The 20,461-nt window shown below is 33.5% G+C and overlaps 1 protein-coding gene across 1 annotated transcript; it reads left to right on the forward strand.

Annotated features, from left to right (window-relative positions):
* Positions 1-10,308: 10,308 nt before the first annotated feature.
* LOC102660315 (uncharacterized) lies at positions 10,309-14,265 on the forward strand. The gene is made up of 2 exons (XM_006578425.4): positions 10,309-13,020; positions 13,914-14,265. Exon 1 carries the CDS (start codon positions 10,622-10,624, stop codon positions 13,004-13,006), a length of 2,385 nt encoding a protein of 794 aa, XP_006578488.1. The 5' UTR covers positions 10,309-10,621; the 3' UTR covers positions 13,007-13,020; positions 13,914-14,265.
* The last annotated feature ends 6,196 nt before the right edge of the window (positions 14,266-20,461 follow it).

Genomic DNA, 20,461 nt, shown 5'->3' on the forward strand with positions numbered 1-20,461 from the left:
AGTTCAACATGTGTTAATTTGTGAGATACGTGTAAACATGTGATGGTGAATTGTGATACTATGAGATGTGAAATTGTGAATGAGTTCTAGTTGTGGATAAGTGTGTAGTTAACACTTCATGTGAAATTATTTGTGTTGTAAGCTATGAATTGTACAATAACCCGACCAGCGTTATCTTGAGAAAAGCGTTGATGCGCAGTGTTAAAGAGAAAATGTAAGTTTCCTATTTAGGAACCAATGTTAAATCGTAGCGCAATTGTGTTGAACGCGTTTAAAACACGAGTGTAAGGTCATGGGTATTGTATAATTCATGAGCAGTGTTTGCATGTAAAAAAAATTATTTTAGGGGTTGGACTTGAATCAGGAGGGAGAGGCCCTGACGGACTCTTCGGAGTGTAGGCCTTGGGGGTCACCGGGTTTGAGTGCTCCTTTAAGCCTATGCTGATCTCATAAGGTTGGAGCATTCTCGCAAAACATCGTGATCCTGACTGGTCTCCCTATGATCTTACTTAGTGAGAGTGACCTGACAAACCCATTGTGTGGTGTGTCTTGTTATGTACTCCTAAGCGCCCCAGGGTGGTTTTTCACTGACATGGTACCACATTGCATATAGGATTGAGTCTTAGCATAACTATTGCATATGCTTGCTAATTGATGTGTTATTATATCTTGATCGAAGTGTGGGATTCTTGTGTAATGTGATTGATAATTGAAAAGTGAATTTTGAATAACGAAGTGGTGAAGTTACGTGAGCTATGTTTAAGCAAGTGGTATCTCATTTATATAATATGTATATTTAATTGTCTTGTTTCTCTATTAGCTAGGAATGTGATAACTCACTCCTTGTGTGTTGTTGTGTTTGGATCCTGTGATGATCTTGAACTTGTGTTCGGGGGAGCATATGAATAGGTGGATGACTATGAAGAACCTCATGTTAGAGGACACGGGAACACAACGCTCTGATAGGATGTGACATCAGGATATAGGTTCTATATTAATTGTATGAAGCTTAGACGACCTTATTGAGTCGATAATACTTTATTATTTATTTGGACAAGTTTGAATATGATGTAGAAGAAAATGAATGTGAGCCTTTTTCCCCTTTGAAAGACTTGTTTAAAAAAAATGTTTTAAAAATACTTTTAATTAATATTTGAATTTTTTATTCCTTATTAGTATATATGTGAGGGGTAGAGGGTGTCACATTTAGTGGTATCAGAGCAGGTCGAACCTTTCGGCCAGTGTGTTATGTGCTTACCATATTCTGGTGTGCACTCTGTGTGGTTACTTATGAGTACTTTTGTTGAGCATGCTTGAATTTTTATTTGTATTTTCTCCTACATGATTTAATAAGACTTAATAATAATGCTTGTATGTGCCTTGCATCCTTAATGTCTTCTATACCATAAATCCACTGTTGAGTCATGAGTTATGAGACTGGCCATCTCTATAATTTGCGAAGTGCGGTTGGACATTATGGCAAGTCATTGGGTGATGCAAGTAGTCTTGATATTGATTGATAATGTGTTAACGAACCTCTATCATCCTGTGTGTATGTTGTTAGCTTATTTCTCCTTTGATGCGTGGATTAGTGTTGCAAGAACCTTTTGGACCATATATATATCTTGGATGAGTGTGTCTTTCTTGATGTGTAAACGCATGACTACTTAACTCCCTTATTTTGTGTGTAGTCGTGAATGTAGTTATTGAAGCTTGTGATTCCTCAATACATCCTTATTAATTGTTTAATTCTTACTTCTTAAATGTACGTTATATACTTGTTATAGGAACCTTATAATTCTAAGTATATATAGTTGTAGTATGGTGTTCTGCCTTAATTGCATAGATAGTATGGTTGTTTGTGATTTCTTGTTTTTAGTGATGCTAATACTCTATAGTTGGATGACTCATATCAAGTTATATTTCATAAGAAATACTCTTTTGATCATACCTTCTAATTCTAGTGCAACCTATTTTTTGTGTTGCGTGCTTAAGTCAAATAAATTGATTTCACTTGAAAGCCTGAGTATAATTAATTCTTTGTGTTATGAGACTACATCAAACAATTGGATTACTGATGTTTCTATCACAATCAAGTGATTGTTAATGTCTTCATATGGGTGTACATTGTGGTCATGTTTTTGTTTCTAGAATTCATTGAAATATTGTTGTTGATTTTGAATAAGTGATCATTTTTTTTATTCAAAATTATTATCTCCTAATCAATCGAGTGTTCATCTTGTTATTAGTTGCTCATCTTCCAATCATGTGTAGTTAAATTGCTTGATAATCTTTCTTGTTGTTACTTCTATTACGAATAAAGAGAGACTTCGTCCTTGACAATCACGTTAAGATGTTTTGAGAGGAAACACTTGAGTATGCATTATCCTTGTTACCCATAGACGAAAGTCAAACTTAGTAAGTCATGTATTTGTGTTCCTTGAGGATATGCTTAGTTACCACCTAAGTGCAAGATTGAGAATCTTATAAGTGTAGTACCCATAGAAACTTGTAATCGTAGTTCGTGAGAAATATCTAGTATATAGTTGTTTGAGAACATAGGGTAGTTGGAAAAGTTATGAAGTATAGCTAAGAGGTTTAATGTGGAACCTTAAGAAGAGTGTAAGGTAGTTAGTAAGACATTAATTGTTAAGCATAGAAGGATTCAAGAGTGAGTGTTCTTGCGTAAGGTAGGTGACCTAAAAGATTATTGATGATAGTTGTATGATTAGCGAGATAAATATTAGTTCTTTTTACCTTAATATGAAAAAAGTTTGTGGATGCTTTAAGAAATACCTTAGTACCTATTGTGACCTCTATGTGTACCTGGTCATGTCATAATATGATGGATGTACATGTGTGTTCGTGGAATGCGGGACAGGATCTCCCACCCTGAGTTAGCTCTTGTTGTGGTTTTGATGATTAGTGTTTAGTATGTTTCCAGTTAAGTTGAATTACGATGTGTATTATAAGGTTGTTATAGACCCTTGGGACTCATGTTTCGTGCTAAGAGTTTTGTTATGCATTTTAGTTAGATGATGTTGACCCTTAGAGTATGTTATTTCTAGGTGAGAGATAACTTTAAATCCTTCTTGGGCAGAAGTTGCTTTGAGATGAATGAAACCTAAGATTAAGATAAAATTCCCTTAACCAGTAGTCGAACCAAAAGTTATTTTAGCATTCCTTGAATTAACCTTAATTCTAGTTGGAGATGACTCAAGTAAGTTTAAGTTTTCGGATGAGATCCTTGTAAGGAGTAAGTCATAAGTTCATAGAAAAGTCGGTCACTGTAAACCGTTGAGTGATATCTTGGCCACGTAGATCCTTATTGGAGTAGTAAAATAATTGAAATAATTTTTAAGTTTAGAGGAGTGCTTGTAGAAGGACAAATAGTGATCAATGTTTCTTGACAACTTAAGACTTATGAAAAGATTTATCCTATATGTGATTTAGAATAGGTAACCATGGTGTTCACCATAATATTTTGGGAGACATTACCGTTAGTTTGATACATTGTGAGGATCTTTGGAGTTGAATCCGGAATAAAAGAGATGGATAAAATTCTCAAGAATCTTGTTGTGAGTTTAGTTTTAAACGTTAGAACTAACTTAATAGTTAGAGCTTGAATAGGAAATCGATGATATGACTAGTGTCCTAGTTATAGAGTTAGATATTGTAAACAACAATCGAAACCTCAAGTTCAAGTGCAAAGTTATAGGGTGACATGAGTATATATGTGTGAAGATTACCTTAAGGTGAACAAACTTACAGAAGTAGGAAGTAATCTGTATTGCTTATCTAATTAGCACCCAGTTAGTATCAAGTAGGCAACCTTAGAGTTGAATCGTTACAATTCTTGGACCTAAGTGAGAGTTATGAGTCAAGTATACGAAAGTGAGAAAGATCATGTTGAAGGAAGAGGCTTAGACTCAAGGGTAGGCAAATCATGTATTCTCGATAGTCATTGTGAACTAGGATTGGTGGAGCGTGAAAGTCTTGACACTTTTCTTCTTCCTTCTATTCTTGAACCGTCCCATGTAAAAAAAAAAAGGGGGGGGCCGACCATGTGTTTAGTCGCATTTTCTTGTGTATATTTGTTTGTTTCTAATTGTTATTCGTGTTTCTTATGATATTACCCTAATCCAAATAGTATGTCTTTCACATTCTATTATAGTTGAGATGTCACTCTCGTGAGAAGACTTACTTATGAAATATTATCATTGAGTAAACGAGGATCACCGAATTTAGTAGTTAAGTGCAGAGGAGTCTTGTGATCGGAGTAACGGAAAGAGTTTCAACTAGACACACAACTTGATATTGAGAATCATATGCGTGATATCTTTTTCTCGATCTTTCGGCAAGTTTCGGGGACGAAACTTCTTTTAAGAGGGGTGGAATTGTAACATCCCAATTTTTCGTAAATAAATTTAAAAAGCTTTTTAGTATAAATAAATAAATAAATAAATATAGAGCAAATAATAGGCTAAGTACCCTAGGTATAAATAGTTATGTTAAGTCAGCTGCCTCCTTTTGGCCTCATTTTCGTTTTTCCCCTTCTCTTCTCAAAACCCTTTCTTTTCCCCGCAGCCCACCAAACCAGTCTTAGAAAAATGACGATCTCGAACCTGTTCACCGTTGGATCGTCGCGAAATTTGAGTATCATGTTCGCAACCCAATTCCAAACATTCTCACCGTTGGGAATTTCAAAATCATATCTGAGCTTAGAGGAAAACACTTCGCATTGTAGCATTTTAATTTCCCGCAGAAACCCAAAACTGTCTCAGTAAAACTACGATCCCGGTTTCGTTAGCCGTTGGATTTTCATGAAATTTGGATATGTTGTTCGAAATTTAATTCCGAACGCTTCCACCGTTGGGATTTGCGAGATAATATTCGTGGAGGGAGAAAAAGGAATCGCATGAAGACAGTACAAGTGGAGGTTTCAATCTCTTCTCCGTCTCTCTGACGTTTGGGAATTCTATCGGAGCAGTCGGAGGAATAATTGAAAGAATTTCAGGGAACCGCTAGAGATGTTGCTATCACAGGCTGAAGACACGTGAGTCCGCTCAGAGGTAAGGGATGAGTTATTCAGAGTTGGGGATTAGTGAGAACATGTGTAGGGATCCTTAGAGGATTAAATTGGGGTTTTATTTTGAGATGTTTATTAAATTACAATTTTTCCTTTATGATTATAAATAAAATATTGATGTCCTAATGAAAATTGCTTGATAAATTGTGCTCTTGATATTTGTATATTTCGACCTATGATTTTGATATAATTGTGTAATATTATTTAAGGGATTTTAGTCCTAATGTTATGATAGTCTTTTATATAAATTGTTACATTGAGGATATGAAATGATGATTCAAATTGTGAGTATGTGATGAATTGTAGAAAAACATGTTGCTTTGAGATTATAATCTTGTTATTGAGATTGAGTATAAGTGTAAAGTTCAACATGTGTTAATTTGTGAGATACGTGTAAACATGTGATGGTGAATTGTGATACTATGAGATGTGAAATTGTGAATGAGTTCTAGTTGTGGATAAGTGTGTAGTTAACACTTCATGTGAAATTATTTGTGTTGTAAGCTATGAATTGTACAATAACCCGACCAGCGTTATCTTGAGAAAAGTGTTAATGCGCAGTGTTAAAGAGAAAATGTAGGTTTCCTATTTAGGAACCAGTGTTAAATCGTAGCGCAATTGTGTTGAACGCGTCTAAAACACGAGTGTAAGGTCGTGGGTATTGTATAATTCATGAGCAGTGTCTGCATGTAAAAAAAATTATTTTAGGGGTTGGACCTGAATCAGGAGGGAGAGGCCCTGACGGACTCTTCAGAGTGTAGGCCTTGGGGGTCACCGGGTTTGAGTGCTCCTTTAAGCCTATGCTGATCTCATAAGGTTGGAGCATTCTCGCAAAATATCGTGATCCTGACTGGTCTCCCTATGATCTTACTTAGTGAGAGTGACCTGACAAACCCATTGTGTGGTGTGTCTTGTTATGTACTCCTAAGCGCCCCAGGGTGATTTTTCACTGACATGGTACCACATTGCATATAGGATTGAGTCTTAGCATAACTATTGCATATGCTTGCTAATTGATGTGTTATTATATCTTGATCGAAGTGTGGGATTCTTGTGTAATGTGATTGATAATTGAAAAGTGAATTTTGAATGACGAAGTGGTGAAGTTACGTGAGCTATGTTTAAGCAAGTGATATCTCATTTATATAATATGTATATGTAATCGTCTTGTTTCTCTATTAGCTAGGAATGTGATAACTCACTCCCTGTGTGTTGTTGTGTTTGGATCTTGTGATGATCTTGAACTTGTGTTCGGGGGAGCAGATGAATAGGTGGATGACTATGAAGAACCTCATGTTAGAGGACACGGGAACACAACGCTCTGATAGGATGTGACATCAGGATATAGGTTCTATATTAATTGTATGAAGCTTAGACAACCTTATTGAGTCGATAATACTTTATTATTTATTTGGACAAGTTTGAATATGATGTAGAAGAAAATGAATGTGAGCCTTTTTCCCCTTTGAAAGACTTGTTTAAAAAAAATGTTTTAAAAATACTTTTAATTAATATTTGAATTTTTTATTCCTTATTAGTATATATGTGAGGGGTAGAGGGTGTCACACTCTCATCTTCCATTTTCATTTTCATGATTTTGATGTGGTTTTTGTTGGTTTTTGGGGTTTGGGTGGTATGGATGGTTTGGAGCTATTGTATGAGTGGGAAAAAGCTTGCATCTTGGACCCAAAGTCTCTTCCTTTCCTTCCTTTCTTCATCTCAAAGCATAATTCTGTAATATTGTACACAGAGTAATTTTGTACAAAGCTTGAGAGTTATCTATAAAGAAAAAATACGAGGATAGTTTGTCATGGTTATGAGTGACTAGTCTCCCTAGTTCAGGGATTAAGATGTAACCTACCTCAAACTCCTTTTTTGATTTTAATAAGATTTTTGATGTATTCTAGTTAATTGATTCTTTTTTTTTTTACCTCTACTTTTTATTTGGAAACGATTGTTGTAATACTTAATCGATTGTATAGTAGTGATCATATGCATATAATTGGTAGATCCAAAAAGAGAATGTTTTATACCAAACTAGTTGGATAATCTCCAATAGGTTAATTAGGAAACTGCTTAATCACCATTGTTCATCCTTTGGTTTAAATTAATACGTTAACTGTTAGTTGAGTATTCTTTAAGACAAAGAGCATTATTAAACCACTGTCAATGGCTAATAATTGACTTTAACATGACTGAATGGTAAGGCGGGGGATTGCAAATCCTTTTTCCCCAATTCAAATTCGAGTGTCACATAATCGATAAGACATTTGAAATGAAATATTGTATTATGTTTTTTTTTTATAGAAATGATCTAAAAAATGTTTATGTAAATATTTTTGTCTTAGCTCCAAGTAGTGAAAATGAATCAATAAACTTAGAAATGATAGTTGTTTCACTTCACAACTATTGTAGTGTCTATCTACTAGCTGGGTCTCGAATTATATTGACAATTCAATCACATCTTAATTTTAATTCTTTCTCTCAATTACTTCTTTAGCAAAAGTATTTATTTAGGGACACAATTGGTCCTATGAGTTCAATATTTGGACTTTTAGTCATCAATATTATTGTATAGGTACATTTGTCCTTGTGCATCATTATTTTACACATCAAGTTTCTGGCTAGTTTTTCAGATTTCAATTATCTTTTCAGTTAGTTTTATTGAACATAATTTTAAATATGTTTTTAGTCCCTTAAATTTGACCGTAGGTCTTTTTTAACCTCCAAATTAAAATATGTATTTTTAGTCTCTTGAACTTGTAAAAATATTGTTTATAGTCTTTCTTATTGTAAAAAATCTTTACAAATTATTCGTTCAAACCATAAAAAAATGATGAGAAAGGACTAAAAAAATATTCTAAAATATATGGAACTAAAAATGATAAAATTTAATTTAAAGAACTAGAAGACACAAATTTTAAATGTAAGTGATAAAAATATATTTAAGCTTACAATTTATATAATGTAATCCAAATTATTTCCTTACAAACATACAATTGTTGAAAATTACACCATTCATATAGTTATCCATGTGAATGCTACATAGCAGCCAGTCCCTGAAAACTTTCATCCTAATCAATGATCAACTAACACGTAACAAATTCTCAAAAACTTATCTTGGACTCCTCCCTCCTCCTCTTTTTCCTTCTATTTTTCTGACAAAATCACATTGGACTCTTATCATGCTCGCCACACACACGCTGATTATTCAAAAGCAATTTGAAAACTACTCAAGCAAGAATAACGGGCTGCAATACATGACCTTATTATATATCCCAGACGGTTCCTTTTGATTTAAAAGATTATTCAAATACGTTTAGGACCCATAAACCTGGCATGGGGCGGTGGCGTATGCCTCAATAAAAAGGATCATATCATAGGATAAAATCATATCTAATTGGGGCATTCTGTTTGTCTTTGTTTACTTTATCGGTTATCACTTTCTGTTTTTTTTTTATTAGCTTTATTTCTTTGAATCTTTGGTTGAGATGGAGAAGAGGAGCGTCTGTATATGTGAACTCCACGCCCATGGTAGGGCCCATTAGCAGCCCAAGCTTGCCGACCACAAGGCTTTGTCTTTTCCATAGTGCTTTAGTCTCTGCCTCCTAAACCTTGCCACACAAAAAGAAAGAAAAAAGAAAAAAAAAATCTTTTTTCCCTGCCTCACGCGGGCATTGCTCATAAGTCATGGGTTCCTGTACAATAACTATTCTTTAATGAACATGTTTTTCTTTCTCTTAGGATTATTAGGAATAATAAAGAACATATTTAGCAGGTTCAAATTACAGTACTACCCGTGTTCATTTTGTGATTGTAAAAAAATTGAATTCACATCTGAATTTTGAAATAAATATGATTGATTAGTATTTGTTTTTCAGATCGATTCACTATTTACTTTATTAGAAATATTTTAACAAATTTTGATGATTGATTGATTTTTTTTTTTTTTGAGTACCATAGTGATGATTTAGTCAAGTGTTCTTTGGCTAGATTCTGTATTCCAAAGACAGCATTGCTTACATGACTTGACAAACAATAATAATTAGGTAATTTCTTTTTTTAAACTAGCGATTTCTTGTGTGTGTGAGTCATTTATTTTGAGTCTTCAAAATGATATTTTAACGACAATGCAAATGGACTATACTTGTTTAGAAGAAAAAAAACAGAAAGTGTATTGCAAGTATTTAATTTATTTTGTTACTCAAGAAAATGACGCAAAAACAGCTAATATGAAATCATGAATTAGGTATATATATCGCTGTTGCTACTAAAAAGTATTATACAGCAACTGATGTATGTAGTTTGTCGGTGACCTAAGGAATATGGATTGAGCCCGTTGAGGGTATTTTGCAACGTATTATATATAATAATAAATTTGAAAGCTTTATGCCAACTAACAAAAATTTCAATCAACTGAAATTACAATCACCTCAAAATTCAAGCGTGTATTTAGTGTTTCTTTACCATCTCTTCAAATATCGTGCCTTAAGTCATCTCTTTCGTAGTTGACATTAAATACTTAAAATAAGAGTCATTGCTGATATGGATATTTGATTGTTCATTGAAACAAAAACTTCATTGTTAAGGAAAATATATGTTGAAACACACATGCAAATTATGAACATTGAGCTTTTCCTATCCCAAAGTTGATTTTATTGAGCTAACAGATCTACTAACTGCCAACTACTTTTCTCTCAACTCAAACATAAACTCTTCCCAACACTAACTGACGGAATATCCTTTATTTAGAGCTTTCCATCAATTTTATTTGATAAATCAGGTACCATTTCCATAACAAAGTTATTTTAATTCGGTTTATGAAGCAGCACTATAAAGCAATTTATTGAAAAGCATAAACCATGATAGTTGTTCCTGGAATCAGATGAGTTTCCATAATAGAGCCAAATTCACATTAATCAAAAGTGTACTAAACTAAAGCAAGTAGTGCATTATGCATATTGTCCTCATCCCTTCACCTGCACAAGGCCACAAGGTTAATTTTCCTTATCCAAAAACAAGAGAGGGGGTAATTTGGTCATTTGCAGAAAAAGATGAGTTAAGAAATCAAATCAGCAACAATTTTATGCTTAAAAATTGAAAATCAATTCACCAGCCAATTAAAAACTACCATATTTCAAAAATACTAATAATTCATGTGAGAAAATGCTCAAGCATAAAAAAGGGCCCCCAAACAAAACCACCTGTTAGTGCTAGTCAGCATCAAACACTTATCTAAGGCAAATTCAAAAATCATCATCTGCCGAACAATAGTTGAGAATAAACAAAAAGAAAAACCCACATCAAACCAAAGCAAACCAAACCAAGCCAGGAGGGGAGAATCTCTCTCTGATTGTTTGGGTTTGAAGCTTCCCTTCTTTCCTCTATGAACTTCCTCACAAGCAAAACAAAACCACCACAAGGTTTCTTTTCTTCCTGTGCTTGAACTCCACAAAGCCAAGGAAGGAAAACAAACCAAACCAATATCCCTTATATCCCACTTGTTCAACCTGTGTGGTTTATCCTTGAAATATGGTTCAAAGAAAGGTGCCTAGCAAGCTTGGCATCGAAGCTGAACATGTTAAATCAGAAAAGAGGTTGGCAAACTCGAAGCTATCTTCATCTCAGCACCAAGATGGAAAAACTAGAGGGGCTGATATGAAGAAGAAAATGAAAAAATCAAGGTCAATAAAGCTTTCTGATCTTGAGGCTCTTCAATCATCATCACCTTCAAGGAGAAGATTGTCACAACCAGGAAAACCACTCCCTCTTCATACTCCAACAACTACAGCATCACCACAGAAGCAGCAACCTTTGTTCAGAACAACACATGGTTCACCTAATTACATGAAGCCAACAAGCAGTTCACATGCAAAAAAGGAGCTTTTCCCGGTAAGCCACAGGAACACTCAACCTGGTTCTGATTTTAGGAGTCTTCCTAGACAATTTTCCAGTGATTCCAAAGCTTCCTGTGCTAAGAAGCCTGCAAAAGTTTTGACAAGAACATCCAGTTTGAGTTTGGTGAGAACATTGACCAAAACCACTAGTTTCAAGGCTTCTAGAGCTTGTTCTAGAAAATCCACCAGGGCTGTTATGTGTGCAGATATGGGTGCACCACAGAGAGCCACTTGTTCTTCAACTTTGAAGGACTCAAAGTTCCCTGCATACCTCATGCTTAGCCCTGGGGGAACTGAGTCAGAGGGAACTTCAGCCATGAAGGTTTGCCCTTACACATATTGTTCTCTTAATGGTCATCATCATGCTGATTTGCCACCGTTGAAGAGCTTCGTGTCTGCGAGGAGGTTGCTTTTGAAGATGCAGAAGCGTGCAAAGCTTGAAGCTCTCAGCCCTCGGAGACTGAAGGTTCCCCTTGAGACACAGAAGGAGGACTCTGATGCTGAGCAGAATGTCTTTGATGCAAAACCTTCTTGTGATGAAATTGGCATTGATATCTTCATTGAAATCTATGCCAATGAAAAGGATGCAAAACCAACAGCAGCAGAAGAAATGGGGAGAATAGATTTTCTCAAAGAGATTGAGGATCATGAAGATAACAAGTCAACACTTGAGGATAATGGCATAGAAGCCAGTGAGGGTGTCATGCAAATCACTACTTCAAGAAGTATTGGTAATTGTATTCCTTCTCCCTCTATATCTGAGATTGATCTTGAAGAGGATTTGAAAAAATCCTTAGATAATGTTGCAATTGAAGTAGATACCAAAGGAAGCTCTCTCCTAGAACAAAATGAAGGAGGTGCAGATGAAGATTACCAATCTATTGTCTGGTCTCATGAAGAAATGAGCATGGGAAGTTACTGCAGTGATGGGGAACAAGACATGGGGGATGTTGACATGGATGACTCGGATTCCAAAACCTTTGACATGGAGTGGGAGGAGGAGCGGTTGCACAGATTCGATCACGAAGAGGATGCTGATTCTTCTGTGTACTCAGAGGAGGACAATGACTCAAAAGTTGAGTCCTCATCAGAGAGTTCTCATGATGTATCAGTGACATGGTTAGATGATATTCTTGGTGGCTATTATGAGCACTTTCTGGTTGATGAAACACACAAAGAAGCCAATTCAGAAGAAAGCACCTACTTTGAAGAACAACCTAGTGGCATCAATTCTGTCCTTGAAGACACAAATGGAAGCACTGAAACACAAGAAATTGGTTACGACCAACCTTCTTTTACGGAGGAAATATTTGAGTACCTGACAAATGCACAAAATAATGGTGAAGGAGATGAAAAGCATAAGGATGATGATGCGGCCAGTTGCAACACAAAGGCACGTGATGAAGAGACAATTGACAACACTCAATGTCAGAAGATGAGTGAAACTTCCAAAATTGAAGAGACAAATGAAGATGGATACTCAAGTAGCCTAGAGAACAATGATGAGAGCAACAAAGGGGAGAGACAAATTGAGTTGGTGGATGTGTCTAAAGAAAGTAACATAGCTTCTGAAGATCAAGATTTGTTGGAAAAAGACCAAGGCAAAGCTATAGGGTTGCAACAAAGCACAAGTTGCATAAGTGCTGAAGAGGAAAGCACGAGCAAGAATTGGAAAGATGGCATTAGAAGAAAGAAGGGTGTTGAAGATGATGATGATGAAATGAGAAAGTTCAACCCAAAAGAGCCAAATTTTCTGCCATTGGTTCCTGAGCCAGGACAAGAGAAGGTTGACCTGAGGCATCAAATGATGGATGAGAGAAAGAACTCAGAGGATTGGATGCTTGATTGTGCTCTAAGACAAGTTGTGACACAGCTTGCCCCAGCTAGGAAGAAAAAGGTGGCACTGCTAGTTGAAGCCTTTGAAACGGTATTGCCAGCAGCAGCACCCAAATGTGAAACCCGTGTGAGAAACAATTCTCCAGCATTTGGTCATTCAGGAATAATTCAAGCTTGTAGCTGATGGATGCTGCTGAGGTAAAAATTCAACAGATAACCTTTTTTTTTTAAATTCTTTCTAAGCTTCTCATTAATCATACTCAATTGTTTCAGTCTTTCAGCCTTTTAAAACATTATTGACATGGGAACTTATTGAATATTAAGATATCTTGGTTGTTCATCTGGCATTGAATTCTGTATGTTATTTTTTTTTTTTACATGAATTTTTAATTTTATTTGGACGATTTAAGGTATTTATATTTATCCTTATATTTGGCTTTAAAAAAATTATCCTTATATTTGTATCACTAGGAATACCTAAGCTATTTTGATTCACTTAATTTGTTTGATGATTTTCTCTCAATTTTAGAGATCTCATATATTTTAATTTATTATTTTAAAAAAATATTCTTATATAATAAAATAATTAGGTTGCTTTCATATTTTTCTTATGAAGAGGGTTTCCATATCTTCATTTATGGTTAAAAGAAAATTTTTCGTATATGATTAATAAAATTGTGTTTCTTTATATGTGAAGTTGTTTGTTATCTTTAGTCATGGATACAAGAATTAATACATGAAGTCTCAATAATAACAAATAATTTCACTCTTGAACAAAAATAGTAATTTTGTTAAAATATTCATTTTTATTATTTTAACTATAAAATTTTAAACTAAGAAAATTATGGTATTGAAATCTCAAAAAATAAAATAATTATCTCTAATACAACATAAATAAAAATATTGTATTTTATTTTAGTAAAACAAAAAATTATTATTACTCAAAATATTTTAAACTATTCTATGCCACTACACCCCGGAAACCTTGTAATAGACCGCTATGTATATTTATTAAGTTTTTAACCATAAATTTATGATGGTACTCATCTAACAAAAATTTGCCGTCACCTTTTTCTTTTTTGGTTAATTAGTCTTCTGGCAAAAGGTCACCAATTATACGTGTGAAAGTGTATCTTGCACGGGAAGCATAGCCAAACCTCCAAGGAGTAATGTGCATGCCCATTACAAGAAGTAATTTGGTTGGGCATCTCCACCTATCTGAAACATGGATAAACTCAGCTTCAAGATTTAGGGGACTTGTAATCGTACTAAACGAAGAGTGAAGCTCCAGAAAGGGAATTTGTGGTTGCAATTTAGCTGTGTGGGTTTGCTTTACAAAATTGTTTAGTGAACTTTAATTATGTGTTTACTTTGTTATGTTTATATTTGACTCACTAATATATTTGTGTTATAAAGGTTGTCCATGCCTCCGGATTCTGTTAACTTGCTAGTTTGTACATTGCAGAAATTATAGATTATGTAATTTTCTTTCTTCGTTCATCATCGGGAATTCTATATAAAAGTACAATATGGGTAGCAAATAGTAGTTAAAATCACAAAACTCAATAATGCATTAATAGTCAACACCTTTTCGATCGATTTAGCTATAGAGAAGTCCTATTATATATTTTGCTAAGGTTAATTATTACTATTTTCGTCCCACTATTTTTATAATTTTTTCAATTTTGTCCCACCGTTATTATAATTTTTATTTTAAAAAAATAATATAACGGTGGTTAAAAACAGCGTTAATTGCTCCGATTTTGAAAATAATGTAATCTAATTGAACCTTTTAATGATAATAGGATAAAATTGAACAAATTAACGGAATAATGGGATGAAAACAATAATTAAGCCAGTTATTAATTTTATTTTGATACATATTTTCATTTATACCTATGCTATTTTTTACTTTTCTCAGTTCGTCTTGAGCTCCATGTCCAACACTAAATCCAATTTTTCTAATGGAAGCCTATTAACATAAATATAAAACATTTTTATTAGGTAAAGACAAGATATCTCAATAAAAAATTAACAACTACTATCTTAAAATATTGAAATTTATTTAAAGAACTATTTCCTTTTAATAGATATTCTTACTACACAGTTAGGGATGTAATTACATACTTAAATTGTGTTTGGTTATGTGAAAAGAAAATGAATAAAAGTGTGAGGATAGAAAATGAATGAAAAGAAATGAAATAGAGTTGAAAGTAAGGTTGCTTAATTGAAATAAAAGATAATGAAAAAGAAAATAAATAGTTGAATTAATTAAAATAGTTATGTATGCAAGAAAAGAAAAAGAAGTGTGTGTTTAATTTTTAAAAAGGTATCTAATTGATTAATCTTCAGCCATAACCGATTACATGTCAACTCCTTTGGTGGCATATAATGGAGGCGCCACTAGAAGGATAAAAGTTGAAGACAGTGATAAAGATGAGAGCAACAACAAAGTGAAAAAAAAAAAAAAAAAAGAAGATTGGAAGGGAGTCATGGGTCCAAAATGAGTCTCATGAGAAGTAGAGGAGCAAGGTTACTTTTGCAAAAAAAAAATAGCGTCCCTCTCTTTGAAGTGTTCATTCCAATGCATTTCATCTCATTTTTGCATGGATCTACGGTTCATTAGGACCCACCCTTCTTACAAAACTTTCAAACTAATTTCATTCCTACCAAACACACTTAACTTTCTCCCTTTCACTCTTTTCCTTTCCTTTCATTTTCAATACAATCAAACATAAACATCCATAATAATATATATAAAATTATTTTATGGCCCCCTTCTTCTTACATATCTAAGTTGTGTTTCATATTTTTTATTAAAATATTTTATTTAAAGGTCAAAATTCTTCATTTTTTACTTTTTTCTGTTTTATATTTATATTTATATTTGGTTTTGTAACGACCCACCGTAATCCATTTAGAACTCTTCAATTAACTTGATTATAAAAATACTTGTAAATTTTTCGTGTTTCAAAGGCCAAAGGCCGAAATGCACAACTTCAAAATAAAATATCATGATATATATAGTGTAGGGGTGGAGTGGGTACTATAGTATTTGTATTCACACCCAACCCCGTTAAACTTTTCCAGATAAATACATGTTCCGAACTCATCCCCAATAAGCGAGAAGTGGGTAATTATCGTATCTGCAACTATAAGCATAACTTCGACGTATTTCACACAAAATGATGTACTATTGCATGCCTTTTGCTCATAGACAGTGCAATAGGTTTCTTTGCTCTGGCATTGACTGTGTTGTCACAAAATCGTCTCTTTGTCATTGTCTCAGACTCAAATTTTTCTTCTTGTTCAAAATCTTTTTGACAACACATTGTAATTAAGGGACGCCGAACATGTATACACCCTCAAGAATGAAATAGCTAGCACAATTTTTTTTATTAGAAAAATGATTCTTGGATACCTCTTAAATGCATACATCTCGAGAAAGAAAGAGAGAGAAGAGAGATAATTGATTAATGTGATAGGAAGAAAGTGATAAAGAGATATAAAAGGGATTGATAAAATAATTTTAATTTGTAGGTGTGAAAATATAATTGATGCATAAAAATAGTGTTCTCACAAGGGCAAATGTACCCTACACAGTAGTAACAATGGACTAAAAGTCTAATTATTGAACCCTAGAGACCAGTTGTATTCCCAAATAATAAAAAATATTAAACTAAACAGTTGAGATGATTAAAAAGAAGATTTAAGTATTTTTGTGGATTTTGATTTTTAAGAGAAAACAAATAAACGATTGCAAAAGAGAGATTTAAATGATAGTAAAACAACTAGGGATTATGATTCACTAATACTAATGTTTCCCTAATCCAAATTCTAATGAAATTTCTTCCACAGTTAATTTCTGATTCCCAAAGTCAACCAAAGCCTATGATCAAGGTCAAAGGATACTCCAATAATCATGGATATATCAATTTAAGACAAAAGATATAATCAATTTCAGGGATGATCAATTAAATATTAACTAATCTATCAGAGATTACCCAAACAATTTAATCATGCAATTTAGTGTAAAATATTTTATACCTAGGTCTACCAAACATATGTAGATGATCATCACAATACATTCGATTCAACATAGGACTAATCAGTTCCCAATTAAAAAATAAGAATAAGAAAGACAATTAATTAACATAAAGCATCGAGGAATTCCATTAAGAATAGAGAAAGGGGTACAATTAGACAGTTACATCATAACCCTCAGACTAGGGTGACTAGCCGCTCATGGTCAAAGCAAAACTAGAAAGCATATAAGAAAATAACATAAACAAACCACAGGAGAAGAATGATGATCACAATTCATCCTCGTGTTGTTACCTATGCCTTACAACCCTTAAAACCCTCAAAAGTGCTCTCTAATTCGAAAATATGATAAAAGGAAAAAAATGTTTCTACAAATTTTAAAGCCCTTATTTGTAGCTTCCTAAGATAACAAACTCATCTAAGGCGCACTACGGTCGTGTTGAAATACACCACAACCATAGTTGAAAACTGTTGATGTTGAATCTCTGAGGCATGATCAATTGACTACGACCGTCATGATGTGACTATGGTTGTAGTGAGTTTACTACGATTGTCGTTTGAATGCTAATGTTGTTTGCAAAGGGGTGTTATCATCTCACCGTCATCGTTATACTCACCACAACCGTGCTAGATATACTACAGTCATGGTCAAGTGACAAAGTTTTCAAATCTTCAGGTAAAAGTACAATTTTTTACTATTTTCACTCAATTGAGCGACTATACTTCTGCAAGACAAAACTAACATCCAAACGTGAGTTCTACCAAGAAAATGCATGCAAACGACACAAAAACTCGCACAAGATATCACTCCAAAAATGGTTATCAATCATCACCCTTTTTATTATTATGAGAAAGGAAAAAGATTGACAGATACCTCAAAACAATAAAACAAACAATCCAAAACACAATGGTGTGACATAAAATATGTTATTTTATTACTTAATATTTAATAAAATAAAAATAAAAATAAAAATTATTTTGTCGGGTGTCTTATGGGTTTGGGTACAATGCAGTGGTATGTATATCACTGCTCTATAAGAAAAACACATTATATATCACCAATCACAAACTATTACTTGAATATGATAATAATTACCTTAAAAATCATATCAATAATAATTTTTGGTGAAGTTTACTCCTAACAAATCACAAATATTACAAGTCTCTCCTCTTGATAATAAGATTGTCTTTTTATGAAGCAAGGATGAAATCTTTGGGAAATCACATTGTATCTATCATAACCCACTCATTACTCTTGCATATTACAAACTCAAAAAACCATACTCCCTACCAGATCCTCATTCACAACCATCAATTCAAAATTGTAAAAATCAAATTGTTCAAAAATACTTTGGTACAATGCCTAAGTTGTTTCACTTGTGTACCTTATCCATCATCTACTCTTACTGATTGAAGACGATGGCTAGGGTGCAAAAGTAAAACAACTTAGGTCTATGCTAAAGTCCATTATAGTCATTCACTTTAAAAAGGGGCTCAAATGATTTGTTTTCCTTTTTTTCTTGTTTTTTCTAGTTTTCCCAATTTGTCCCTAATTCTCTTTCCTATGTCATTGGTCAAACTCTTTCCAACCCCCAACCACACCCTCATCCTTTCCTCCTTTGGCATGCTCTCCACCCTCTTCCCCGATGGCCATTATTTCTCCGCCGCATATGCCTTCATTTGTAACTACCCATATATAACCCCACACATAAACTCAACTTCCATTACTATTCCCAATGAAACCTATAACCTACCTTTATCCTTTTGTCCCCTTCATATTAAAATTAAAAGAGTTAAAGCCAAACCATTAGAGCAATCAATGGCTTTCATAGAAACAATAATGCTCAGAGAACTTGTTACAAAATAAAAAAAGAGAATGGGGAAGGCAAAACACACACTAAAAAAATCCAAAACAAATATAAATATGAAAATATTGTTCCAATTTTCTTATATTTAAGAATCGATACAAAATCAACAAAAATGTAAAGTACAAGTCTTCAAGAAACATATCTGAACTATTGGAATAACCAGAAATCTAGAAGGGTTGAATAAATTATTTTCGAAACTTTTACCTAATCATTATTTAGATTCAATTAAGACATACTCCTTCATGTAATCAAGGTTTTTTTCAAAAACTTTATTGAGAGAGATTATCAAACAATGAATACAAGAACATATGAAAAATAGAGTTTTATGGACCTTTCACATCAACTCTAATACCAAGATAGATTCACAAAACTAAGGTTTAGAGAAAGTGAGAATCACACACATAATTTATACTGGTTCGGTGCTCAAGAGAACCTATGTTCAGTTGTTCTAAGACCCCTTAGAACTTCCACTAATAGAGAACCAAGTACAAATACTATGCACATGTAATTCCTTAAAATTCTACTCTTCCCTTGAACCCTGCAAGAGAAGGATCAGAAGTTGAAACCTTATCAACTCACATAAACCCTTGGTAACCTTAACCAAGATCAAAATCTAGAAATTAAGAAATCAAAATTAGATTGAATACACCTTAATGTATAGATCACAACATCTTCAAGCTCTTCCTTTGATGATCAACTCATGATGAAGAATGAATGAATCTTGATCAACTTGAATCTCTTGAAGAAATGTAGAGTAATTCCCTTAGACGACTCTTAGAATGTGTTATATAAAAGATAAGATCGTATCAAGAGTCACTAATGAGAAAAACAAGTGAAGGTATTTATAATTTTAACAGTTAAAACACATTTAATTGATTATCAAATATGGTAATCAGTTAATTTTTTCAAATCCTTCTTTGTTCTACATTTCCATAAATGTGGTAATCGATTACAAAATGCAGTAATTGATTATCTCATTTCATAGAAACCTTCCATGGTTTTGCAATAATCAATTATCAAATGTGATAATCAATTATTTCGACACACAGAGAGCTCCTCGAGTATCCACATGCAATCTAATCAATTACTTAATGTGGTAAGCGATTATCTCAACCCACAAAGTCTTCCTTTTGTTGAAACTGGCTTATGTAATCGATTATTGAAAATGGTAATCATTTAATTGGATGATTCTTGTCAAATTTCAAGTAAAAGTGAGTTATGTTACTTGTTCTAACACTTGTAATTGATTACTAAACTTGGTAATCAATTACATTATGTTGAACTCATTGCTTCTAAGAAACTTTGAGACCAATTCATTAATCTACCATGAATGATTTCTACTAAGCATGGATAACAAACTAAGACTAATTCACCTATCATGCCTAGTCTAAAAACATCCCACACAAATGTCACATCTTTAAAAACTTGTTTGACTCAACAAGAATAAAAAAAACACCTAAGAATAATTTTCAAGTCTTCAATCTTTGATTCAACATGAATAAAAAAAAAAAACTTCGACCACCGTTGAATCCACCGTGAACATGGTCGGAGCCATTTATCTTCCAACCACTGCAATGTGGTTGAACCACTGTGAAATCCACAACGCAAATCTATCATTCTGAACCATGGCAATTCATCTTCTAATTCCATGGGCACCTTCAACTAGGAGTGTTCAAAAAACCTGGTTCAGATTAAACCAGATTATAAAACCAATTCGGTTAATCAAA

The sequence above is a fragment of the Glycine max genome, chromosome 4 (assembly GCF_000004515.6).
Source record: "Glycine max cultivar Williams 82 chromosome 4, Glycine_max_v4.0, whole genome shotgun sequence".
In the NCBI taxonomy this organism is placed as follows: Eukaryota; Viridiplantae; Streptophyta; class Magnoliopsida; order Fabales; family Fabaceae; genus Glycine; species Glycine max.

What these genes read in the sequence shown, in the direction of transcription:
- LOC102660315 (XM_006578425.4), top strand. Translation starts at nt 10,622, where the DNA reads ATGGTTCAAAGAAAGGTGCCTAGCAAGCTTGGCATCGAAGCTGAACAT.